Below are 26672 nucleotides of genomic sequence, written 5' to 3' on the forward strand. Positions count from 1 at the left end.
CCCCCAACCTGCCCTCGTTTGGGAGTAAAGCTCTCTCCCAGCAGTGGCTCAGCCCCTCACCCTCTGAGTGCTGAGATACTGAGTGCCTCCACCTCCCTGGTAAGAGGTGAGCTGCTCCATGAGCACTAAAGCCACAGGCTGGTCTCACACCACCAGCCCTCGGATCAGGCCACAGTCGCCACCACCTGAGACCATCACCCAACACAGCGGCCACTCAAATGTTGCCTCAACCTTTGCAACGTCCACCCCCTTCTGCCCATCTTGGGTGGGCCCCAGTGGTCCCGTGGTAAACCTGGTCCTGATGGGACTTGGTCAACTGAAGAGTAACCCCCCCAGCAGCAGGGATCACCAAGCCTGAGAGGGGACCTCAGGCAGGGTGGGCGTTGGCAGCAAGAGCCCCAAGAACTGAGACCCCAAGGTCCCTGTGGGCCCCAGCCCTCACTCTGCCTGAGGACCTTCAACTCCTGGGAGCCCACTCTCCCCTGTCCCTCCCACAGACCCACACCCGCTGTATAGGACCCAGCCTCCCTGTTGCTAACCTTGGTCCCAGGGCTGCTAAGATAGGGACAGGGGCCTTCCCTCTGGGATGCCAGCCCCAGGCCCACTCCTGAGGCCTCAGGGATCAGGGTCCACACATCAAGCAAGGTCCTGATTAAGCCACCCTCCCAAGACCAGATCTGCTCCCAGACCATGGACCCTGAGGTGAGTGGGCCCGGCACCAAGAAAGGCTCACAAGAAAGCTGCGGCCTCCCCACCCACGTGGTAGACCCAGGGATGGAGCAAGGCCAAGGGCATGCGGGGCACTGGACCACTGGCTGGAGGGGCGTGGGTGAGCAGGGACACGAGCAGCCGTTAGTTCTCTCTTTATATATAGACTCTGGTTCTAGAAACAGTTCACCTGTGGCTGGCCGGCCGGGGCCAGCACACCAACAGGGCGGGGCAGGGGTGGACTATTTACAGGCCCATTGGAGGGCTGTACCATGGCCGCGACCCGGCACGGCACTCAGCCATGACACAACAATAAGTTAGAGCCAGCCGGGCAGGGCGGGGCGGGGGCTGTACACACAAGTGCTGGGGGCTCAGGGCCTCAATACTGTCGAGGGCCGGGGCTGTAAACATGGCCGGGGCGGCCCTGCCCACCCCTAGTGGTCTGTAATGACTGGAAGCAGAGCAGCCCAGGCAGGGCCAGGAAGGTCAGGCGTCCGACAGGCAGCTCTGGATCCGGTCCACCCATTGCTGGGCCGAGGGTACATCCTGGGCACAGAAGTTGTAAACGCGACGCGTGGTCTTCACCTGGGAAAGGGTGGTGGCTGACTCCACGGCCGCTACCACTGTGGAGAGTCCTCCCTCCCACCTCCCAAGCCCGGGCAGAGGCTCACGTCAAAGAAGGCCTTCTCGTCCACAGTCTTAGGGGCACCCATGGTGGGCGTGCCAGGTGCCACAGCCTCCACCTCCGCCAAGTCGATGACACCTTTGCACTGGGTGTCTACTCGGTGGTCATAGTAGCGCAGCTGGGGGGGGGGTGTGTGTGTCACAGTCAGGGTGGCCTGTCCCCGCCAGGCTCCTCCCGCCACTCTTCACTCACCTGGTGCTTGGTCTTGTCTAGCACGAACCAGCGGGCCTTCCAGGGCTTCATAAAGGCCCCCTTCTTGTACAGGGTGCCCTCGTAGGACCTGCATTGGCAGCAGGACCAGGGCCAGGCTGGCTGTCAGGGTCCAGCTAAGCCTAGGCCCCAGCAGTTGCCCCCACCTGGGTAAGACCAGGGCCCTCATCCTACAAAACTGGCCCAGAAGGACGACTATCTTCAGAAAAGAGATGGAGGGTCCTCCCACAACACCAGTCTTGGGGTCTCAGGGAAGCAGCCACACACAGGGTAACAGCAAAGGGGCACCCCAGGCACAAGGGGTGGGATGGATTCTGCAGGGCTTCAACCTCGTCTGGTCCCTGCCCCCAGCCCTCAAGTCTGTGGATCTACATCTCAAGCCCCTTAGCCTTGGGCCACCACATGGTTTCCCCCTAAGACCTTCCACCCAAAGAAGTAACTCCTCAAAGGCATCCCTGGGATCCGAGGCCCCAGCTCCCACTGCCTCTCAGACCTGTTCTCACTCTCGGCCGTCTGGAACTGGCTGTACAGGGTGCTGGTGCTGCGGCGGGCAGCTTGGCGGGAGCTGGACGTGGTCGAGCCACTGCTCTGGTCACTGTCCAGGCTGAGGCTCAGGGTGGAACCCACAGGCCCCTCCTGCAGGTATACGCCCAGCGAGCGGCGGTGGTGGGGCACGCTGGACACAAGTAAGGAGCTGGGGGTGCCCTGGAGATAGGAGAGGGGTTGGCATCAGGGCTAGGCGGCCTGCGCCGCCTGCACAGGCCCCCTCCCCCCAGCCCCCCATGCCCACTCCTGCTCACACGTCCATGTATCCGGCCTTCCAGGCGCTGCGCAGCCTTCACTCGGTCCCAGGTGTCCTTCCAGCGCTCCGGGGGTCGACCCAACTCTGTCTCCAGCCGCTGCAGTTCCTGGGCAGAATCAGTAAACAAAGTGTTATTCAGAAAAAAAACATCCAGATTGGAGTATGAGAAGACAAAAGGAAGGGAAAATACAGAAAAGAAATACAGTAGTAAGACCCTCTTTCAAAATTTAAAAATAAAGAGGGCTGAGGAGGTAGCTCAGTGGTGGTAAACTGCCCCTGGGTTAAATTCCCAGTACAAAAAAAAAGTAAAAAATGAAAAAATGTTTCAAACCAGACATATTCCTCACCATTGCAAATGAATGAATGAATGAATGAATGAATGTTACAAAAAGAAAGCAGACATATCAATATATCAGAAGCACTACAGACCCCAAACAAGACAGGTTGGACACACACCAACCAGGGAGCCACAGAAAAGTAGGGATGGGGATGTAGCTCAGTGGTAAAGTGATAGTCTAGCATGAGTGAAGCCCTAGGTTTGACCTTCAACACTGCAAAAAATTTAAAACAATTTTTTTTTTAATGGAAACTTTAGAACTTTAAAGTAAAATATACAAGATGAGAATTTCCTTAGACAGACTTTAGAACACTAAACATAAGAGTGATGAACTTGAAGATAACGGTAGAAGAAATCACTCAAAAGGAACTGCATAGAGGAAAAAAACAAGATGAAAGTAAAAAGAGAAATGGCAAGAAAATGACCATCTCACAGAGCAGAGAAGCTCACCAAGCCTCAAAACAGGGTGACACAAAGGAAAACCACACAATGGCCAAAGTGCTGCAACCAAAGATAAAGAAAAAACCTTCAAGGAGAAAGGAGACAGCTCAGCTCAGGGGTCAGCTCACAGGGACAGCTGTGGGGAGTAACTGAGCACTGATTGCTGCTCGAGGCAAGGTGGGCCAAAGAGGGCTTTCTAGACGTCCGGAGCCTGTCAACCTGGAACTCTTGAGTCCAGAGAAAATGCCCTTTAACAAAACAGTGGGCGCCAGGCATGGTGGCCACGCCTGCAATCCCAGCCTCTTGGGACTCTGAGACAGGAGAACTGCAAGTTCAAGGCCAGCCTCAGAAACTTAGCAAGGCCCTGTCTCACACTAGAAATAAAAAGGGCTGGGGACGTGGTTCAGTGATTAAGCACCGTAACTCTCCCCGTCACACACACACACACACACACACACACAGAATAGAGGCAGGAAGGCACAATGAAGATGTTTTCAGATTAACAGAAGCTGAGGGAATTTTATGACCAGCAGACCTTCGGTCAAGAGGTAAAATCCTGGGCTGGGGTTGTGGCTCAGTGGTAGAGCACTCGCCTAGCACACGTGAAGCCCTGGGTCCGATCCTCAGCACCACATAAAAAAATAAATAAAGGTATTGTGTCCAATTACAACTAAAAAAAAAAAAAAAAAAAAAAAGAATAGTGAATATTGGAAATGGCAGAAATAGGAAGCTTTTTTCCTCTTCATTTCTTTTTTAGTTTTAGGTGGCCACAATATCTTTTTATTTTTATGTGGTGCTGAGGATCAAATCCAGTGCCCCATGCATGCCAAGCTGGCACTCCACCACTGAGCCACAACCTCAGCCCTCCTTAATGTCTTTAAAATATAAAGTCGACTAAAACAAAAATGACAATTACGCCATAAAAGAGCTAAGTGGCTCTAATGACATCAGATCAAACTGACTCTAAGACACTCAGGACTGCCCAAAATAAAGAGGAACTCTACCTTGCTCTCAGGCTTATGGTCACATTCACCCAAAAACCGACTCCATGAGCCCTGAGTAAAGAGGGACCCGTGCACCAGGCTCCACAGCGGGTCAGCACGTGACTGTGCAGGCCCACCTCAGCACCTCTCATTGCCAGACAGGCATCCCCACTTCCTGAGGAAACCAACTCTGAGTTACTCAAATCTCCAAGGCCACACAGCCCCACGTCCCCGTGGTCAGGATCAGAGGCCACCCCTTCTGACTGCTCAGGCCCTCTGAAGAACCACCTAGGGAGCCAGCACCACACGCAGGACATGCTGTCACTGCACTGCCCGGGGAAGCACACATCACCCAGCTCGCTCCCTGCGTGCTTCTCTCGCCAGGGACTCTGCCCTGTTGGATTCTGGGTCTGGTGATAAACAGACACCTCCACCAAAGATGGCAGAGCAAGGGATACCAAAGACCTCAGCATCAGCCCTGAGCTTCCAGGGCAGGAATCCAGAGGGCTGCTGCTTGCCGTAGGGCGGGCAGGACAGAAAGTCTGGCAGAGAGAACAGATCCTGGGCACAGGTGCCATGCCACACCAGGTGCCGTGGTGTGGATGTGGTTTGTTCCCCAAAGGCCCACGAGTGGAAGCTTTGGAGATGGAACCTAAGAGGTGGGCATAGAGGACGTTCTTGGGTCAAAGGGGTGTGCCCTCAAGGTTAGGGTCCTGAGGGCTGAGTCTGTCAGCAGAGGGTGTTTTTGTTTTTGCTTTTTAATATTTATTTTTTTTAGTTTTAGGTGGACACGATATCTCTATTTTTACATGGTGCTGAGGATCGAACCCAGTGCCTCACGCATGCTTAGGCGAGCACTCTACCGCTGAGCCACAACCCCAGTCCCCAGAGGGTGGTTATTAAAGCCACAAGCCCACCCAGCTCCCTGTGAGTGTGATCGTGGGTCTCCACACACACCTGCCATCGCCATCTGCCATGGCGTGACAAAGCTGAAGGACCCTGCTGACTCAACAATCTCCCAAACTGAGTTAAGTAAATCCCTCCACTTTATAAGTGAGCCTATTTCTGATATTTTGTCATAGTGACAAAAGGCTGATATACCAGGTAAGGGAAAGCACACATGCCCAGAGCAGAGGCCCTGAGACCTGGGGTTTGTGACAAGGACCTTCCCCTTCACTGCTAGGCAAACACTCACAAGGCATGGGGCAGAGACGTGGAAGCCATGGTCACCCCAGGTCCCAAGGGGCGCACACGCACCTCTAGCAGGCGTGAGATGGCGTCGGGCTGCACTCGAGGGCGGCTGTCATAACATGGCCACACCACGCGGCGCCTGCTCTGAGGAGCACCTCCATCTGGCCGTTCCTCTTCTGGGGGCTCAGGGGGCCCCTGGGCCAGCTCCCAGTCATAGGGGGGGCCCTCAGACAGTGTCTCCTCCGTGTAGAAGTCCCACACCTTCAGGTTGGACACGTTGCTGTAGGGCCGCAGGACCTGGGGGCAAGCCTCACACTCAGAAGCTGGGTCAGCAGCAGCCCCTGCCCCAGCCGGGTCCCAGCTCACCTCTGTGTCCTCAGGTGCATACATGTAATTGTAGAACACGGGGGTCCTCTTGCTCAGTCGCTCCACGTACTCCCACACAGACCGGCAGGCCAGCTGGCCCCTGCGCTCGCCCTTCTCCTCATACAGCAGCCCTACACAGGGTGAGGTCAGGGTGAGGCTCCGTCAGGGCCCCGCCCCCACACAGCCGCCAGGCCCACGGGACATACCCAGCTCAATGCGCTCATAGTCAGAGTCAAGCAGGAAGGTCCGAAAACGGCGAGACGCATGGTGGTAACCGAGGAACTTGAGGTAGAACTGGCTGAACTCAAACTCCATGGGGAACTGCAGGTGGACCTATGTGGGGCAGGGGCAGAGGTCAGAGTTCAGGAAGCACAGCCATGCCCAACCATAAGGCCACTACCCACCTGGTACACACAGTCCAGGAACTGCAGGAAGACAGGCGTGAAGCCACTGCTCTGTCCTGCTAGAGTGTGAGCCCCACGGTGGCTGAAGCGATGACCGAAAGACAGCCACTCCTTCTCCACCAGCAGGCGGAAGCCCTCCAGCGTGCGGTAGAAGGGATCTGAGAGCAGCTGCACCAAGGACACCACCTGCAGGCACCACCCACTGGTTAGGGAGGTACCCTGGGGACCACAGCCAGTCCCCATCCCTGTACCTGCTGCACACCTGGGTGGTGATGTCCCAGCCGTCCTCCAGGCTCACCAGGACAGAGGAGCCCGAGTCTAGGAGCTCCACCACCAGCACCGATATCTGCAGCAGCTTGTGGATCTGCAGCGACAGGCAGCCCTCGTTCCCCATCCTGACCAGGCCCCAAAGACCATGCCCAGAGTACCCACAAGAGGCTGGACAAGAGCCCTGCTCTGGCTATTCTGACCACAGCTTCCTCCTCCCAGGACCCCTAGGACCAAGGAGGCAGATTCAGCAAAGACCCTGTCCTAGGGTTATCTGAAGGACCCATCCCTAAGTCCTCTAGCATTCACAAGTTCCCAGTGAAACAGTGCCCAACCCCACCTCCCAAAGACAGTACAGAGGCAGAATGTCCCACAAGCCATCTTTTGCATGGGCCATCAGTCCACCTGAGCCTAGTAGGCTGCCCTGGACACTCTAGTCTCACTGTAGACCCTACCAGCCCAGATCCCAGATGCCTCCCAGGAGACCCTACGTGGGGAAGTGGCCATCACCACCATCTTCTCCTGGGGCCCCAAACTGTCAAACAAGCACATTCAGATCCCTGTTCACTCAGCGCCAGTGAAGCTGCAGGCCTAGAACCCAGGTGGGCAGAAGGGCAGGAGCAGCGCAGAGACCTGGATCAGCCACTCGGAGTCCTCCAACGAGCGCAGGAAGGAAGCTGGGCCAGGGTCGGTGGCAGGACAGCCCGGGACGCAGGCCTTCAGCAGCTTCTTAAAGCTGGCCTTCACCTGCCTTGCTTCAAATACCTCGATGGGCACCAGCTCCCACTGCTGGAGGGGGTCTGGCCGCACACCCTGGGAGGAGGCCAGGCACTGAGACGTGCCCAGGCCTGAGCCCCCACCCGGCCCCATGCTCCTACCTCAGGTACCTTGAGCTGAGCTTTGTCTCCAATGATGTAAAGAGCTGCACGCTGGGGCCGCAGAAAGCCCGGGTCAGGGGGAGCCCCATTGGCCTGTGGGGGACTCAGGACATCTCTGTCGGCTAGCCGGGAACCCACATCGGCACCAAGCCCACCACTGCGCCCACTGGCCCGGACACTGCCCCGCTTACCTGTGGAAGAGAGCAAAGGTGAGTGCCAGAGTGGGGCCAGGGCACCACTTACCTGGGCCGGCTGGGCTTGGCCTCCAAGGAGGGGGCTGGGCTCCCAGGGTGGGGTGGATGGCCAACCGGCCCCCAGGAGGGCAGTGTGAGGGAGGAGAGCTAGAATACACAGATGCTGAGACACGTGGGGTGGCCTGTGTTAGTGTCTGGGGCAGGACTTGGGTGTCAGGCAGGTAAGTACTGGGGCTAGAGGGTAGGCCGTTAGTGTCAGGCATGGAAGGGGACATTAGTGCCCAAGACAGCTCAGTCCACTCTGGGGGCCATCAGGGCCAGGTAAAGGAGAAGCCCCCGGTACGGTACCTCGGGGCGCAGTCCATCTGGAGGCCGAGGCCGCCATGGGGTTGGACAGCGTGGTGACCCTTGCTCTGGGGCTGGGCACTGGGGGCACAGCAGAGAGAAAGCTCAGGTCTGGCCCCTGGCCTGGGGTGTGCAGCTTCAAGGAGTCTACAGGTCAGAGGTTCCCACCAATCCCTCCTCCGGGGAACCCTGGAACCAGCAGAGGTTGGCAGCGCCAAGTCCCTAGTCTCAGGAGAGCAAAGAGCCTTTGTCTGGTCCAGGCAAGGGGCCTCCCCCAGGCAGCAGAGGGCCCACAGCCATGCGGCCAGGGGATGGAATCTCCTCTGGACATCTCTCTCCTCCCCTATAGACAGAAATCTTGCCCTCAGGTCCCTCCTTGAAGGCTGTGTCCCAGAACCTCCTCTCTCAAGCTGGGGTAGGACCTGTATGACAGGCACTGCCCAGAAGTGCTCTCAACACATAGCCATGCAATGGCCTCACCCGAGACACAGCAACAGGAGGGGCTCAAGGGGCACGGCCTGGAGGAAGCCTGGATCCTTCCAGGAAAGACAGAGAAAATAGGCCCAGAGATAGAGGGCAGTTCAGTCTAGGACACAGGCAGATCTGAGCCCCAGGCAGCACCAGGCAGACTCACAGCTGGGACAGTGTGGCCAGGAGCCTGGCATGCTGCCTGAGTGGGAAGGACCTAGAGGCTCACCTGCCTCCACAAAGGCCTCATGCAGACAGAAAGGTAGGGCAACATCCCCAGTCACTCCAGTGGCCACCATAGCCACGCACAATTCAGCCTGCGGGCCCCGCATGCTGACAACCCCATACTGCGGGTGGCAGTCGCCCAACCTTGCAGTGAGAGCACCAGCCTGCTTAGGATGCTGGTTTTCTCTACAGCTGTCCCTGTTCATTACTGGGCAATGAGGGGGATGGTCAGGGATGCCCAAGGGACACCAGGGAAGGTGCAGGCACTATGGAAACTGACTCGTCCTGAAGCAAGGAAGCTGCCTGCAGGTGACCCTCAGGATTCCTGGCAGGAGTAGGAAGGCACGAACACCCAGTGATTATAAAACATACATAATCAGAGAGAAAGCAGGTATTTCTTTTTCTTTAATATATATATATATATTTTTAGTTGTAGATGAACACAATACCTTTGTTTGTTTGTTTTTATGTGGTGCCAAGGATCGAACCCAATGCCTCATGCATGCTAGGCAAGCGCTCTACCACTGAGCCACAGCCCTGGTCCTGAGAAAGCAGGTATTTCTGATGGAAGAGCGAGGGTGGGTGCATCAGGCCTGTCTCTGGGATACTGTCTCCGGTGACCATGAAGGCACTCACTGCCCATCCTTGTCCCCAGTGCCCAGCAAATAGTGATGAGACACAGATGGTCAAAGGAGCACCACCGAGCGTGGGTGAGACCCACAGGATTAACAGTGAGAAAGGCCAGGGCAGAGGGAGGGCAGAGGGAGGGCGGAGGGCGGAGGGCTGCAGGCAAGGACTGCAGAGCTGGGTGGTTAGCTCCCCAAGGCAGGTGGCACCAGGCTGCAGGACGGCTCGGCCTGCAGAAGCTCCTACCAGCCCCAGAAAACCTCCAGCACACTGCACTGTGTTCCCAGCAGCTGAGGTCCAGCAGAGGAAACACAACCCCATCACCTCAAGAGCAGGACTGAGGGCATGGGAGCAGACACCTGTTGTGGCATCTACCACCTCCTGAGTACACAGCACAGGACAGGTGGCTCCAGGTCTGTGTGTGAATCGGCTCACACCCCAGTCCCATCAGCAGAGGAGACAGGCTGGCCTGAGGAGGGTGAGCTCTGCAGGTTCCAGTGCAGAAGCCTCCTGAATCTCATGACCCGGTGCTAAGAGAAGACATCCCAGCACCAGGGACCCTGTGGGCAGATGACACACACTGGCCTGGTATGCCAGAGGGTGGCTAGCATCATAAGCCTGAGAACCAACCCTCTAGAATGTCAGCATCCATCAGCCAGGCCAAGAAGATCAGCGAGACAGGGTGAGAGCACAGGAAGACACTGTGGGAAGACGGGGCCAGGCTGGGTAGGAGAATGGAAACGGGTCACTGATGGGAGGGATTCAGTTATGCATGTGGGGGAAGGACCAAGGAAGCAGCTGCCCTTGGGGGGGGAAGGGTGAGTCCTGAAGAGCCACCTTCTGCTTCATTGAACACCCGTGCCCTACAGAACTGCCCTTTGTGTCCCTCCAGGAAACAACAGTTTTATCTTCTGCCTAAAAGCTTCTCTTGATACTCAGCACCCACAATTTCCCTCCCAACCACCATGTGGACAGTGCATTGGGCAGAATATATATGACCACACATTCTTGGCATTTCTGAGCTGGGGTCAGCCATAAGGACAGCCCAGCCTACAACCAGTGCCCAGAGAAGCAAGGGCAAGGGCTCCAAGGATGGCCCCAGGTACCCACCTGACCTCCTGCCTGCTGCCTCCTTTGCAAAACAGAGACACCTCATGGGGACAGGCAGTTATGACAATGGCTGCTCCCAAGCAGGGAGAACTATGGGTGCCTCACGAGCAGGGCTCAGTGGGGGACACAGCCTGACCCAGATCGACCTCAGTGTGTGCAGGGGAGGGGATAACAGGGACAGTGAGACCAATGCAGACAAGACACCTCTAGGACAGATGAGGGTGAAGGCCAAGCAGTGGGCAGAGCAGCACTGGGAGGGGGCAGGGTAGGAGATGGGTGGGAAGAATAGGCCTCAAACACCTCAGGGCCTGGGCTGTCCAGGAGGCTCTGGCAGAATGTTATTGTTTAGGGGCTGGGGACATAGCTCAGCTGGTAAAGTGCCTGCCCTGCATGCATAAGGCACCGGGTTCAATCCCCAGCATCACAAAAAAAAAAAAAAAAAACAAAAAAAAAAGTTGTGGTTTAAGAAGGTAGACAGACTCATGGCCAAAGCAGGCAGAGCCTCAGGACACTCACCTGGTTTGGCCAGGCCTCCTTCCTTGTCCCCAGTGCCAAGAAGGGGCCCCTATTCATTCAATACCAAACGTCCCTGACCAAGGACACTTGTTCCGCTCACTGGCCTGCTCACCATAAATGCTGCCACTGCCCCCCAGTCATCCTCCTCACCCATGCTCACTGCCCACCCTCAAGCACCCTCACCGTGACTGCCCATATGGGCTGAGGAGAAGCCACTAAGCGTGTTTCGTCCTGACGCATCTGCATAACGGGGCATGGAGCTAACCACGGCCTGCAGGTACTTCTCCTGCTCCAAGCTGCTGGAGTCTGCCTGGGACTGGCCTGGAAGAGGAGCAGGAGTTGGAGGAATAGGGTGGAGGGAGATGGGACAGACATGAGATGGAACCAAGGAAGGGTACCTGGAGAAGGTGCATTCTGGGCCTTGAAGAGGCCAACGACACCCTTGCCATGCAGGCCCCCGGAACGCAGCAGCACAGCCTTGGAGCGCCCGCTGCGCCAGCAGACCACGGGGAAGCGGTTCTGGCGGTAGCAGCGGGATACACGCTGTAGGGCATTGTCCTGGATGCTCTGGGGAACGATCAGCAGCCCCGGGTAGCTGCAGGAGGCAGAGGCCTTGTGAGGGCAGTTCTGCGCCTTGCCCCACATCCTCCCCACAGAGCTTAGGCCGAGCAGGTCAAGAGCCCATCGAGAAGACCAAAGGAGCAAGTTCCTGGCTCCCAGTACAAGAGGGTCAAAGGGGCTTTCCAGACCTTGTGCTCAGCTGGGTGCCCCCCACCAAGCCCAGAAGCCCAACCCTCTACCTTCCCCCTTCCACCTTCCTTGTTTGGCCAGGAACCACGGCGGGGCCCACAACAGGCCAGGAAGATACCCAAGCAGCTCTGACCGCATCCTCCTGGAGTGTCCTGGCCAACTCTCACCTGCGGCAGATGGCATACATGCGGTTGACTGGGGAGATGCGGAAAGCCTCAGACTTGGCCCGGCTCAGGCTGCTGCTCAGGGTGCCAAGGCCAAGGCGCTGATAGTCTCGGCAACATGCCCGCTCCACCAGGCTGCTCATGGTCATGCGGTCCGAGGGCTTCAGGGCTGAAGATGGGGTCAGCGTGCTGGGCTCCAGCTCCTCTGACACTGCAGGCCAGCACACAAGGGTCACAACCCAGAAACCACCCACCCTGCCTTGTGTCCTCCACAGGATTCATTGCCAACAAAGACTACCCAGAACACCCTCATTCTGCCCCCACCTGAGATCTCGTCCTCCTGGTCCTCATAGGGTGGCTGGCCCCGCTGCTCCCAGCCAGGGGGGTTATACTTCTTCCTAGTAACATACTGCCGCACCATGGTCTTCTTGGCATTCTTAACCAGGTTCCGGGACAAGGTTCTGGGGTATAAACAGACAGCAGAGGTGAGAAGAGGAGGTATAAAACTTTAGTCACACCTGGGAAGACTGAGGAAAGCACACAGCTGGTGCCCAGCTACCCTGGCCCTGAATCTGTACCTGAGAGAAGGACCCTTGTCCTTGGCAACCCGGGATGGCCGGCCAGATGTGTGGGTGGAGCCCAGGGTGAAAGCAAAGGTGCCCCTTATGTCTGGCGGGTAACGCAGCTTATGCAGCTGCTTGCGGAAGAGCTCGGCGCTGTCAGACCCCACCTCCTCGTCAAAGGCCATTTTCAGCAGCTGTGTCAGACAAAGAAGCCCTCAGGGGTCTGAGTGGCCACCAGGACCCTCCCTAACTCTAATGCTGCTGAGAGATTGGACTCTCTTCTCACAGCAATTGTGCCACAGAAGCGGGTGAGCCTTAAGGGAAGGCCTCATGCCCATATACTCAAGAGTGCAGTGTATGTGTAAACTGTCAGGTTCCAGCTGCTGGACGAGGTTTCAGCTTGCCCAGCATACCCAAGACACAGACAAGGGTCAGCACCCGAGGAATGGCAAGGATCCAAAGGCCAGCATGTCAAGTAAGCAGATGATGTGACACTGACACCCAAGGAGAGGGACCCACACTGACACCACACTTGCCAGGTCACAGGTGAAAACCAGCTTAGAGGACTGGCTGGCTAGGGGAAAGCCACCCACCTGGAATGTGCAGGAGCGAAGCTGCAGGCCATCCTGCAGGAGCTGGTCCACCGGGGTCTGAACACTAATGCGCTTCTCCTTGGTCAGTGCAGCCACCGGGAAGGAGCGGACCACCACCTGTTCTCCCACTAAAACAGGCCCAGCAGAGTCAAAAGGAGGGAAAAGAAACAGGGTCACAGATCTCAGGGTGCTACAGCTACAGGGGGTGTGGGTAGGTGGGAAGTCGAAGATGAGCACCCATCACCCACAGGCATCTCATACCCCTGAGAAAGGGGCAGGAGAGGCAGGGACAGTGCTATATCCACCCAAAGACCTCACAGGGAGGAGAGGGCACCGCCAGAAAAAGGGTCTGAAGGCTCACCCAGCGGGTCGGTGGGCATCCCCGTGAAGATGACCCGGTATGTGGTGAGGAAGACGGCACCCTCAGCTGGGAACAGTGCAGGGCCCCCTGCACCACCACCTGCACCCTCCTCACGCCCATCGGGTAGCAGATACACACGCAGACCATCCAGGACACATTCTTCACCAGGCAATAGGCGTGGCCGCAGCAGCTTAGGCTACTCAGAGACAGAAGCAGCATCTCAGGACACAGTCCAAGCCCCTCGTGCCCACCACAACCTGGCTGGCCCCAACTCACTTTTTGGATGGGGGGCAGCCTCTTGCTCTCACGGTGCACAGCCTCCAAGGTCTCAATGTGCATCTGGACGATGTCTGAGAGAAAACAGTGCTCATGCCTGGGCCCTGGCAACCCCCCTCTGAGGAAGTGTTTCTGTGCCAAAACCCCATACCTGGCACCATGACATGTAGCCCCTTGAGATGGTCACTGGTGACGCCGCTCTCTGTGCAGACCTTGTCTACAAAGCGGTTGATAAAGCGGACCACAGCCCCAGCCACGTCACAGGTCTCTGCATCTTCAAAGCCACTCTCTGTGTCATAGCTCTCAGCCATACTGCCGGCCATGCTGCGCAAGGAGGGATGTGTGGGTACAAGCCCACGTGCCCACAGACCAGCCCACTCTTCCCCACCCCACCCTGCCCCCACCTGTTGGTAACCAGGCTGTTGCTGGCACTCTCCAGGTCGCCCAGCCCTGCCCGCTCCCGTAGAAGACGGCTCTTGCTGCTGTCCAGGGGCAACAAGAGGTAGCTCATGCGGTTGGCATAGTGGATGGCCTGGCTGAACACCGTGCTCTCCTCCTTCTGCACCAGCTCCTGCTGCTTCTCGCGGCTCAAAGTTGGCCACAGGCGCCGCTGTTCAGAAGCCACATCCAGGGCAGAGCGCTGGTCCTCCTGGGATGATGCCTCCCCAGCCTCCTGCCATGACACCACAATGAGTGAGCCAGGGGTGAGCTGCCCTCCTCCCTGCCCGGGAAATCCTGCGCACCTGGGAGGGAGCCTGGTCCTCAGAGGGCTCCAGGTAGAGGGCACGGATGTGGGTCTGCACATCTCCATAGAACATGGCCTCCCAGAACTGTGGGGTGCTCCACACCACGTGCTCCTGCACACAGCTGTAGGCAAACTGTGTCACGCCTGGGCTCAGTTTCTGCAGGGGTAAATTGGGGAGGTCACTGAACATGGTCCAGAAGGAGCCAAGGAAGAAACTGGGACTCCTCCAGCACTCACCCGGCAGAAGGCTGTGACAAGGGGCAGCAGAGCAGCTGCGATACCATGTTCGTCCAGGGAGGTACAGTCCTGTGGGCAGAGCAGTGGGCAAAAGGGATGCCTGCCCCTCTCCCAGACAGTACCCGCCTCCAATCACATCTCTGTGGCCCCACAGACCAGCACCTTCCAGCCCTGCTGCCTAGAACGTTGGCCCCAGATCCCCAGGATGGCCTCAGAGGTTCCAAAGTCAGCCCCACACTTTCTCCAACAAGGACTCTCCCTGTTCCTGTCATTCCTACAGACCAAGGATCCCATCCCACCCTCCCTCTTCATTCTCACCTAAAGATAAGAGTTTCTCCCAACTGCAAGAGTCCCGGGAAACCCAGGAACCCATGCTCACCGCACTCACATGCCACATCACTGGCAGGATAGGGGTCTGGCCTCACCTGCAGGCAGCAATTCATCATACGGACGACAAAATCGAACTGCTGGTGATCCAGGACCGCCCGGTTCTGCTGCACGTGCAGGTGCAGCTCCTGGGCCAGGCAGCGACGGGCAGCTCGTCCCTTCAGAGCCCTGAGCACGGCCGGAAGCAGCTGGGAGCAGGGTAAGGGGAACAAGGGGCTGAGGGCAAAGAGGGAGGGATGGGGGGAGTCCCACAGAGGGAGGAAGCAGCAGGCCTACAGAAGGCCAGAAGCTCCACCAGGCACAGAAAACCCAAAGACCACACAGACCAAAAGAGATGAAAACCTCCAGCAGACCCAGCAGTCCACAAGTGAGAACCCAGGAAGACAGGACACAGCTGAGTGCACGCGTGCTCTGAAGAGGCCTGAGGCCCAGACCTGCTCAGTCTGTTAGGGCTCACTATCTGAAACATGGGCCTGAGCATCACAGGGCTCCCAGCACAGGCCAGGCCAAAAGAGGGCTCAAGCTTGAGCTATTGTTACGGTCATTCACCATAAAACCACAGGAGACACCACACAGCTGCGAAAAGACTCAAACTGGCTGTCAAACAGAATCCCAGCCAGGCACGGTGGCGCACATTTATAATTCCAGAGGCTGGGGAGGCTGAGGCAGGTGGATTGCGAGTTCAAAGACAACCTCAGCAACTTAACAAGACCCTAAGTAACTCAGTGAGACCCTGTCTCTAATACAATACGAAAAAGGGGCTGGGGTGTGGCTCAGTAGTTGAGCTCCCCTAAGTTCAATCCCTGATATCAAGAGAAAAACAGAGAGAAGGAAAAAAAAGGATCCCAAAAGTGTTACGTGAATTATCACAGAGGCAAAACAGCATGTGAGTGGGTTTTGTTTTCTATTAAGTTAGACACAACACACACAGGTCTACAGTCTTTCAGAAGGATGCAGAAGAAAATTAATAGAAATCTTAAGGTTTTCTAAGTTCTAAAAATGTATACAACCCCACCTTGCTGAGCCTTCTTGGAAGGCCTGTCCCACTGCCCACTGAGATCAAGGAGAGGAGACCTGGTGCCCACCTATCCTCCTGCCAATCCATCCACCTGCAGCCAACTTGCATGTGAGCAGAGTCTCCAGGGCAGGCCCAGCATCCATTGCACTAGAGGCAAGGCCTGTGCCTCCTCTGAGGCTGCTGTCCTGAACTGAAGTTGGGGGGGCCCCTCACTGCACACCTCACCTTCTTGGCCTCAAGCATCTTCCCCTCAAACACGTAGGAGATGCAGTTTCGCACCACCTCCAGCCGGCGGGCACTGTTGACATGTGGCCCGCTGCACCGCTCTAGTATGGCAGCTGTGGGGACAGGACATACACACCCTCACAAGAGCCCACTCCCAGTCCCTTCTTGGGGCATGTTCTCCCCTCCCATCCCCATTACACACTCATGGGGGGCCCTGAGGGCACAGTGGTCCTCCTCTCGGCCTTCACAGCTGGGGGTGCACCCTGCATCTTAGCTGCAGCCTGGTCCACAATCCACTGCACGGTGCCTTCATCCAGCCGGGGGAAGGGTCGGGGTGGCCGCCGCAGGTGACTGGCCTCACCTGGCCTCTGCACCTTGTGCATCGCCACAGCTGGATATGGGTTCTCCTGGGGTAGAAAGGCAGACAATGGCAAATGGGTGTGGGCCAGGGTGGCACCACATCCTCCCATCAGGCCGCATACCGTACATTCTTATAGAGCTGCTCTGCCAGTTCCTGAACATGACGCAGAACTCTCTGCGGGTGGTTTTCATCTGCACGCATCCTTGCCACCTCATGGGCTACCAGCTGGGGGGGACAGGAGGCAGGGTGAGACCAGGGCAGGTGAGCATATGGCGGGGGAGGTAGACAGGTGGGGGTGGGATGCACCTCATCAAATAGATCCGTGGGGCGGTAGGGGACCCCGCGCTCCGACACGAAGCCCGCAAAGGCCATGCCCTCCAGCACCTTCATTAGGAAATCATCCTCCACCAGCCCACGCTGGCCCAAGAAGGCTGCCTGGGGAACACCAAAAGGGCACCCATTCAGGGTATACCGAGCATTCACCTACCACTCCACTCCTCTATCCCCACACCACCTGCCAGCCCACCTTATGGAAGCGGATGACAGGCTCTGGGTGGATGCGCACAATGTGCAGGCACCATCGGTAGCCCTGCAGGAGTTGAGCAAAAAGCCGAAGAAAGACGGCTCGGAGCTCCTTGTCCTGGGAACACAGGTGAATGCAGGTGAGTGCCAGGCTCCTGGGTGCTTCTCCCCACTCCCACCCGAAGCTGGGAGCGAGGCTTCTCAGTCACCTCTGTGGTCTCCTTCTGCCCCTCCCACAGTATGCCACACGGCCAAGCAATTCCTCCACACTTGCTGAACAAGTCCCTCCTGCTAGTGACCCCCAGAGGCACTGGTGGCAGGATGCCAAGTCCTGGCCCCTCCATCTGCACCCTATACCTTGCCCACACCTGCTATATAACCAACTGCCTGTGCTATAAAAGCCCAACCTGGCCTGAAAGTGCCATGTGCAATGTGCAATGTGCATGCACCATCAGCCCTGCCATCAGCCATGACAGAACTGAGATGACAGGATGGGGTGTCCAAAGACCTATACCTGCATCTTCAGGGAGGGAGTGGACATCGTGGCGGGGGGAAAGGCAAGGTCAGCCAGTTCCAGCTCTGGATCCAGGACCTGTGGTAGAAGCAGAAAGCAAGGGGAAAGACACAGTGAGCCTTAGGCTCTGGACTCCCCCTGTTGCTACACAATGGCTCCCCACAGGCTGTAATCCCCAGCTTCAATCTGGCCCTTGCCCTCACCATGCTCAGAACATTGTGGGTCTGGCTCTGCAGTGGCTCCGGCAGGGGTGGAATGTGCACACACTCTGGGACAGTCACTGTCCCTCCATCAAGATCAGCAACAATCACGTCCAGCTGTGGACCAAAGCGAGCAAGTGATCAGGGGCCTGCAGGCCTAAGCAGTAAGGCAGACACAAACCACAGCCCTTACCAGCTCCTGGGTCTCCGCCTGGAAGGCTGCGTTGACCCCAATGATGAAGGGTGTGGGTGTGCTGAGGACCTCCAGCAGCTGTGCTGGCAGGATGGGCACATAGGTGAAGCTGCAACAGGTCCCAGGGTACACAGTGAGTCCCAGAGGATAAGGCTGGGTGGCGGGGCTAGGAGGGACGGGTGGAGGGGCCAAGCAGAGGGGCACCTGTATCTGAGAGGGAACAGTAGTGCCAGGAGGCCCCTGCAGGCATCTGCAAGCCGCTGGTAGCTCCGGGACAAGAAGAGGACCTTGTGCTCCGTGAGGGCAGCACAGAACAAAGACAGCACATTGGTGATGCCTAAAGAAAGAGGACAGGCCTGGTGAGGGCCCTGTAACCCCCCAGAGTGAGAACCACACCTCTGGCCACCAGTCCTAAGGACAGGAAGTTGCAGCAGGCTCACCCAACTGACGGAAGAGCAGGGCTACACTGCAACGGCTGATAGGTAGTGAGTCAGCCAGCGGGGTCTGGATGACCTGCCGGTCACCAGCTCCCAGAGAGATGGTTCTCTGTGGAAAGAAAAGGACCAGAGTTCAGCAGTTTGACGAGGCCCAAATCAGCCCAGAGCTCTGTGGTGCCAGGTGGGCCCTGGTGAACTGACAGACCCAGAGATGGGACTGACTGGATGGCTGGAGGGAAAGGTCACACCCTGACTGTTGGCTGAACAGTGCTGCAGAGAAAACTCAAGGCAGGGGGTGGCTGCCTCTGACCTGGGGTAGGGGCAGGGCCTGGGTGGGCAGAAGAAACAAAGTATCCATACCGCTCCTTCCTCAACAGAGTCCAGCTGCACAGGACAGACAGGCAGAGAGACACAGTTAGACACCACACAGCAGAGAGCGGACAGATAAGCTGACACTGACATCCAGAGACAGGCACACACCCAAGAATGAACAGAAAGACGCTAGGCCCAAAGGAACAGATTACAAGAGCCAGGTGAGCAGGCAGGGGCCAAGAACAGATGACGAGTGCTGGCACCAAGAGGAGAAAGAAGTGCCCAAGGTGTTGGGCCATGCTCAGCCACTGAACACGGACTGCCCACCAGGCCCCCACACCCCTGAATGCACCAGGAAGACCTATGCCATGGAATCACCAGTTGCTCTCAATACCTACCTGTGATCCCCCAGCCAGAGGGACAGTGCATGTCAGCAGGTTCCCAATCACATTCTCCAGGCTCACGTTCAGGCCTTCCACGTGGATGGCATAGATGAGACCAAGGCTATTCTGCAATGTATCAGACATGGAATGGTGGCACTGCCAACAGGAACATCCCAGTCCTGCCTCGCGGCCCTGGTGGCCCGCCTCACCCTGAACACCTCCGCATGGTCCAGTCGTGATACCAGCACCAGGGTCTTTGGAGCAAAGAGCTGGCCAGCCTGGGCTGATGTTGTAGTCAATAGCCGCACCTGGCCTCCCTCATCAGCTTCCTCCTCCCTCTCCACGGCATCCTCAGTGGTGCACACTGCTTCCTGTTGACAGAAGCCCATGCTCCCGGCTCTCGTCAGGTTCGTCCCATGAGCCCAGGTGGAGGACACAGGTGACTCAGAGAGACCCAGCCCACTAGAAACTTTGGCCTCTGCAGGGTAGGAGACACCCCCAGAGGCAGAGGGAGCTGCCCATGGCCCAAGGGCTCATCCTCACACATGCTGTACCCCAGAGCCCCCTAGCTGACCTGTGTGGGCTCCACTGGCTCCCAGAAGGTCAAGCAAGCGCAATAGTGCCGCTCAGAGTTGATGTCAGTGAGGACGGCAACAAAGAAGGTCGGTGGGTTCCTCTCGGGACACAACTGCCACCCACTGGGCTGGCAAAACTGCAGGGAGGGCTCAGTAGTCAGCTGCCTGCACCCACACCTGCAGCAGGAAATAGCCCACCTGCCCCAGCACACCTACTCCCAAGCATCAGCACTGCCAGGGCCTGGAATTCCAGGGCACACAGGCAATGCCTCATTATGTGGCTTTGGGGACACCCTCTGGGCCTCAACCCCTCCTGGTGAAAGGAGTAACAGCCTCTGGCCTCACCACTTAGGGTGAGGCCCAGGAAGGGCATGGTGCCGACTGCTGGGAGCACTTGAAAATATAACACAGTGATGTGAGCACCAAGCACCCCAACAGTCAAGGCGGCCACCCCTACTCTCCACAGCAGGTCTATATTTCCTTGTACCAGCTCAGCAAGGATGGGCCTGTCTCCCTGACTTACCAGCTCAATGCCCTGGGGGAAGGGGTTGTCCTCCCAGTCCTTCTCTGGGAAGCGCTGCAGGATCTGGCCCTGGCCTTCCCCACTCCCTGAGGAAAGAAGCAGGTGGTCAGAGAACCCACCCCGCTTCCCTCCCCAATCTCCTGCCAGAATTGGCCAAGGCCTCAAAGCCCAGTATGGAAAAGTCCCCTCCTCATCTGGCACCAGACTAGCTCTCTCAGACCTACTGTTTCCCTATAAATAGTTCCGAGTAGAGAAGCCAAGGCAACCACAAACCCCAGGGCCACCAGAGGGCAGTGAGAAGCCCCAGATCTCTGTAAGTCCCCATTGCCCCCACCCCTTCCCATGTCCTGCCCACCCTCTCAGCACCATGTGCCAGAGTTCTCCCCTTGCCACAGACCAGCCAGGCCTCCCTAGGGGCCACAGTTAACAGCTGTCCCACAGCCCACTCAGCATCTGCCACCATGGCAACCCTGACTTAGGCATCAGCCCCAACAACTCCAAAAGCTGGACAATGACCTCCAGACAGACAGTGGGTATGTCTGGTGTATAGGACGTATTTGGGCACTCCCGAACTCTATGTCACCCACCCACCCTGGGCCCATGCTGGGAATGCATAGGATTCACACTTGTTATCTATGTGGGGTTTAATGAGAAGCTTCGGTCCCCTTGTGCTGGGGGGAGGGGACCATCCAGGCCCACAGTCCCAGATTGCTATCTATCCCCAGCCCCTCAGAGATGATCCCAGCACAGATCTCAGGAGGGAGGATTCAGCAAGGTCCTGCTCTTTGGAACCTATGTTCCCCTAAGTCTTCGGACCTGCACCCCTTTACTACCATACCCAGGGCACTGCTTCCTGTCAAGTGTCAAGGCCACATGGATGCAATCCATGCTACTGAGGTGGAAGCCTTGCCTGTGGATAACCCCTACAATGCCAAACCAGAAGGTATGCCAAAGGCCACAACAGGGGGGCACTCAGGACCCAGCCCCTGCCAGGTGAGTGCTCCACTTGCCTCACAGGACTCAGAGGGTGGAGCAGGATATGGTAGGAAAGACAAATGCCTCCTCATTTTCACCTCTCACACTCACAACTCAGAGGCCCCCACAGCAACACTGCTGCCCCTACCAGCAGAAGCGGCAGAGGCAGACAGCACGGGGAGGATGCTCAACGAAAAGCCTCTCCCTGGAACCCCACCTTCACCTTCATTCCCAGTAAACCACCGTGCACAGCCTTCGATGGCCTAAAGGGATGCAGCCTCACATCCATCCAGCCTGATCCATCTGCGCACAGGGGAGCTGATCCCCAGCAGCTTACAAGACACATTCCTCAGATCCTCTAAAACCAGAAGAGTGGGTCTAAGACCTTGGGCCCTGAAGAATCATGAAGGCAACACCAAGGATGTGAGCATCAGGCAGGGTGCTGCTGAGCTAAGGGTGGTGGGGTGATGAGGGGCTGATTCTGACTCACAAAACCTCAGCTTCCTGCTCCCCTCCCCCCAGTATTGATACTCTGCAGGCAGCAAAAAAGAAGGGGACAAGTGTCTGCTGGTGCCATGCCTACCTACACACATCTGCAGACCTGTCCCACCAAGATGAAGACCCCATGAGGGGGTCCCACCCCTAAGAGCCACCCTCAACAGACCCCAGCCAGCATACTCACACATGCAAAACACACACACACGCACACACACACACACCCTCCCTGAGCCGTGGCTTCCCCCACCCCACTCTGCCAAGGGCTTCCTTGTGCTCAGCCTCAAACCACCATCTGGGCCCAGCCCTGGCTGGCACCCAGGGCTCACCCAGTTCTTGCCACGAGGCAGCAGGCGGAACAAGGAAGAGGGGGTGTAAGACAGGGACAGGAGCCTCTGCTCTACAGTCTCCCTCTCAGTTCAGGCAGGGTGAGCAGTCTTCTTCAGAAGGCTGCTCTCAGTAGCTTCTCCCCCCAAGGGAGTGAGCATAAAGGGGATTATCATCATCCACCATCGCCTTCTCCTATCTCATTCATAGTATGAAATCCAACTTCCTCTTGCAACTCAGACTTAAAATCCTCTGAGGGGCCCACACTCTGAAGAGCTAACCCTGATCACCACTCTTATGAGTGCCCCCACTGTCTCATGAGGGAGGATAGGGGAACCAGCCAAGCAGGCATCTCTCCTGAGCTCCAGGCTTGCCCTTAGGAACTCAGGTCACAGTGTTCCTTCTCTGGGAAGATCTGTGCCTGATCCTGGAGCCTGCATAGGAACCCCTAGGACCTCCCTTCCTCTACAACCCCCACCCTACCACCTCTTGACAACTGGTGCACCTGTCAGTAGGCTGGGCTTGATGGCAGGCTCCAAACCTGGCCAGACCACAGCCTAATTAGGGCTTGTTGCATGCACACATGACTATTCTCCCCACACCCAGCCCTACTCACACCCCACAAGCAAACAGGTTTCTCCGTCAGAAGTGCAGAGCAGCTTCCAGAGCCCTGGGGAGCACCCGACACAGCAGGCCCTCCTCCAAGAACACACCATGAAGAAGTCCACAGTTTCTCCTGTGAACAACAGTACCTAGCCCCTTTCCTGAGACCTCAGCCTTTTCCTCAGCTCTGTACTTTCAGGGGCTTGGCTGCTGGCTTGCATAGGAGGAAGAGGTTCTGTCAAGTTTACCCAGTGTCCCCCACTCACTCAAGCACTGTGAACACAAGGGTGACCTGAAATGGCTGAGCTCCTTACCCCACCAGAACAATGCCCCACTTTAGAGTAGACAGGAGGGAGGGTGCCCTCCCCTTCCCACCCCACTAATCCCAACAGTACAGCCATGCATCACTGGGCAGTACTCTTTAAGGGGCCCAAGGAGGAGGGGCACCAAGATCCTCTGAGGCATAGATGGGAAATCCCCTGTCCCTCCTTCTCTTGAACCACAGGCTAAGGGAGGTCAACCCAAGGGTGACACTGGGGCTCCTGTACTCAAAGCTCCTCAGTGAAAGCTCCTCTGGCAGCCAACCCCATGAAGGCTGCAGGGCTGAACGGCAAGGCTGGCCAGCAAGAGAACACAGACCATGCGTTCTGTCATCTGCTGGCACACCCCATCACCAGTGCCAGGCTCCGATGCCTGGAGAGCCATCCTAGTGTACACTAAGGGAAGACAAAGAAAGGATGGCAGCCTCCTCTGCTCAGCCTGCTACACATCATATCATACACACTGGACAGCACCCTCCTGCTGCTCCAAACATAGCGACCTTGACACCCAGGCATGCTGTTTCTGGTCAATCACTGCAGCTTCTCTGGTCATCCTTCCTGATCTACCCTCACCCACAACCACAGCAGCTCTGGTCCAAAGCATCCTCTTCAAACATCCAGGGTGGATGCTGTTGAGGCCATCCCAAACAGCCCCAACCTGCTCCAGAGGTAGGGCAGGAACAGGGGTGGAGATAGTAGATGGGGCCCAAGAATGTGGCCAACTCATTACCATAGGACTGAAAGAGACCAGGCCACAGGATGGAAAGTCTTTTTCTCAGACACTTGGGGTCCAGACCTTCCTTCCCAGTGGCAGCAAGAAGGCTGCCAGCCAGGTCTAAGTCAGGTCAAGTGTCTTTCCTGCTCTCAAAAGACACCTCAACACTGGCCATGCTGCATTAAATCAGCTGACTACTATTGGGAGCTGGGAAGGGGCCATCCATCTGGTCCTCGCACTGACCCCAGAGTTAGGCCCAGGGCACAGAAGCTGCTCCCTGACTCACCAGGTAAGGAGCCTGTAATGGGCCAGTGGCACCCTCTGAGGTAAAAAGGACACACACAGCCCAAGCATCTCCCCACCCTCTCTGAGAGGTCACCAGCTGAAGACCACTAGCAACCAGGGTGCTGCCTTGGGCAGGACTCTGGACCCAACCCAGCAGCCAAGACACCCAGGCCTACACCCAGCAGTCTCAGAAAAGATGACCAAAACCAGGCCAAAGACATGAAATGCCCACTCACACCGCTTAACCTAAAAGACCCTGCATCCCTGCCCTGATGTCCTAGGCCTGCCAGTACAAGGGCATCTTTCACCTCCCTTGGAGGCGCATCGTTCTGTCTGTGCCTATGTTCATACACCTGCTGGTCCGTCATGAGTAAGACACCCATTGCTTCCTAGGGTCTTACATCTGTGTTCATCGCATCCTCACAGCCTAGAAGATTAGTATGACTCATACCAGCTACAGATGAGGAAACTGAGGCACACAGAGTCAAATGACTGGCCTGAGGTCACAAAGCTATGGTTGCAAAGCACAGACAACTGACCCCCACATCAGGTGCCATTTGGCTTCCCTTATTCCCGCCCCTACCCTATCACCTTTCCCAGTCTGTGGATTTATTCCTCACAGGGATAGATGAGTTCTTCTAAGGAACGTCCTGAGGCTGGATGGCCAGCTAGTTCCAACCTCAGAAGGCAGTGTTCAGGAGCTCCACGGCCTTCTACCACCACCCAAGTGGACAACTTGGGAATCACTCCTTCCCACCATTTAGGGTGAGTGAACATCTTGGGCCCAGCCTTCTCACGTGTACTGTTCAGAGGTCATACACATCAGAGGTGCCCGTGCAGCTCCAGCAGTAAGCATACTCGTCGCAGCCAGCTTCTCACAGATCCCACAACTGCATCCTCATGCCTCCCTCAGATTCATCCTCAACTCTCACCCAACTATCACCACCGCTATCTAGCCTCTACCTGCAGTCTCTGCCTACCAGGCCCTCTCTCCTCACACCGTCCTCAACATCATCAGCATCCAAGCCTGGTGTCCCTGCAGCCCCTGCTCACAGCCTAAGGCCCCTCACAGTAGAGCAACTATCATCCAGCCTTGTTTTCCAGGATCCCCACGTAATCCTCTGTCCTAGGTGATACTACTTCTTTGCTGCCCTCTACATGTGCCTTGTGACAGGCCACTCTCCTTCAAAAGAGACAGAGACAAGGACAATGTGGTCTTTGCCTTTGACAACTCCCTCTCTGGAGAGAAAGTCAGATGTTTATGACTGATGGTACCAAAGACATACTTGGACAGCTGAGAGAAGATCAAGTGCTGAGTAAGAGAGGGCCATTTACACTGAGTAGGGTCTGGAAATGAGGAAGATGCTGAAGAGGCTTCAAAGAGTGTGCAGGTGGACCCTAGACAAAGAGACAGTCCAGGTGGAGGCTCAGCTAAAGAAAAGGCAAAGAAGAAAGTTCAGGTCATGGATGGTGACAGCGGCAGGAGAATGATAAAAAGCTGGAGAGTTGCGGATATAGCTTAGTAGTACAACACTTGCTTGGCATTTGTAAGGCCCTAGGTTTGATTCCTAGCACCATGAAAAAAAGGAAGGAGATGAAGATGACAAAGAAGCAACAGCAGCAGCAGCATTGGGATTTGAAGTCTGAGCTGCCTTAAACTGCGCACTCAACCTCTCTGTACCTGATTCTGCTCTACAAATGGGGGAAACAGCAGGGCCACCTTGGTGGGCTTGGGAGATAAAGAAGTGAGATCATGCACACAAAGGGCTGTGCAGGAACTGGCACACCCAGCACGCTTGCCAATACCCAACACCACTGTCTCCACGGCTGTTGCTGATGTCACTGTCAGGCTCTGTTTCTCCTACCCACCCCCAGGCTGAGAGGGTGCTCAGACACAGGTGCCCCCAGACCTGGACCTGGATCTCCTACACACTGGCACCAATACCACAATGATCTCCCACCCAGGGATTGACTTGCAGAGCCTATACCAACAGGCTCATTGCCAAGAATGCTCTTCTGTTCACAACGTTTCATCCTGAAATCCTCCAAGTTCCAATTCAAATACCATCACTCTATGAAGTAGCTTTGGAAACTCCATGCTTTCCTCTGCATCCTACCAAGCCTATTTGAGGCTTCAGACCTAGTACCAGTCAGAAAAGGGGCTAGCCTCTGGGCATGGCCACTCAGCAGTCTGTGGAGGCCAAGAGTGTCCATCCCAACTAACTGGAGAGGAGGAGGCCAGATGCCCCAGAGCCTCCCATCTCCAGGCACATGCCGCTGCCCACCACCTCGGCAGAAGGCAGGTGCCCAGGGATGGCCCCACTTCTCCCCAGCTATCCCCGCAACTACCTGCACCACAGCCACTGGGACGCTTCCTGGGCCTCGCGAATCCCAGTACTGAACCCTCGGTCCAGCCTCGTCTTTCTATCCCCTTAACCCCCGGGACCTTTGGCCAGTTCCTGGGCCAGGTCCCTCAGTACCTCGGTCCCTCAGTCCATTTCTCAGCCCCGGGCTAGTCCCCATCTCCGCCCGCTCAGCCCAGTGCCCGACCCTCAACCCCCAACCTGTCCCTCAATCCACAGCCCAGTCCCACAGTCCCGATCCTCAGCCTGGTACCGCAGACCACACTCAGGCCCGGCCCTCCCTCCGTCGCCAGACCTGTCCCGCTGCCCAGACACTCAGCCCCCGGCCCCCGCCCAGTCCCTCAGCGCTCTGCCGCGACACTCACCGCGCGGGTGCGGCCCGAACGCCACCAGCACGAAGTAGTCCGCGAGCCGCGCCATGGCGAGAGGCGCGGGGCGGCCCGAGGGGCGCGGGCGGGCTCCGCGGCTCGGGGACTTGAGGGCGGCGCGCTCA

General features: G+C 57.0%; 1 protein-coding gene across 3 annotated transcripts; it reads right to left on the reverse strand.

The window, feature by feature from the left end:
- Positions 1–847: 847 nt before the first annotated feature.
- On the reverse strand, positions 848–26672 carry Sbf1 (SET binding factor 1). 3 transcript variants are annotated; one of them, XM_046443577.1, is made up of 41 exons: positions 26545–26671; positions 20097–20182; positions 19573–19710; positions 19208–19369; positions 19014–19124; positions 18307–18412; positions 18071–18203; positions 17867–17975; positions 17677–17790; positions 17474–17551; positions 16964–17077; positions 16744–16872; positions 16564–16662; positions 16279–16483; positions 16077–16189; positions 14872–15021; positions 14447–14515; positions 14208–14366; positions 13869–14137; positions 13616–13788; positions 13465–13538; positions 13189–13384; positions 12828–12955; positions 12250–12428; positions 11996–12132; positions 11675–11882; positions 11156–11352; positions 10941–11078; positions 7815–7892; positions 7282–7463; positions 7028–7207; positions 6390–6491; positions 6128–6313; positions 5930–6056; positions 5724–5854; positions 5424–5654; positions 2404–2511; positions 2097–2308; positions 1586–1673; positions 1380–1511; positions 848–1293 (listed from the first exon to the last, which is right to left on the reverse strand). In XM_046443577.1, exons 1-41 carry the CDS (start codon positions 26597–26599, stop codon positions 1195–1197), a joined length of 5685 nt encoding a protein of 1894 aa, XP_046299533.1. In that variant the 5' UTR covers positions 26600–26671; the 3' UTR covers positions 848–1194. The 3 variants fall into 3 exon arrangements, with proteins under 3 accessions (XP_046299533.1, XP_058435090.1, XP_046299534.1); XM_058579107.1 differs by lacking the exon at positions 19573–19710 and having other exon boundaries at positions 26545–26672; XM_046443578.1 differs by lacking the exon at positions 7815–7892.

This window comes from Marmota monax, unplaced genomic scaffold (assembly GCF_021218885.2).
Source record: "Marmota monax isolate L192 unplaced genomic scaffold, Marmota_monax_Labrador192_F-V1.1 WCK01_AAM20220418_F8-fsc00234, whole genome shotgun sequence".
NCBI classification, from domain to species: Eukaryota; Metazoa; Chordata; class Mammalia; order Rodentia; family Sciuridae; genus Marmota; species Marmota monax.

Coding starts and splice junctions, on each gene's coding strand:
- Sbf1 (XM_046443577.1), bottom strand. CDS start 26,599: ATGGCGCGGCTCGCGGACTACTTCGTGCTGGTGGCGTTCGGGCCGCAC. Junction 15,022..16,076: donor AGATGCTTGAGGCCAAGAAG/GTGAGGTGTGCA, acceptor CCCTGCTCCCAG/CTGCTTCCGGCCGTGCTCAG. Junction 2,512..5,423: donor CCATCTCACGCCTGCTAGAG/GTGCGTGTGCGC, acceptor GATTCTGCCCAG/GAACTGCAGCGGCTGGAGAC.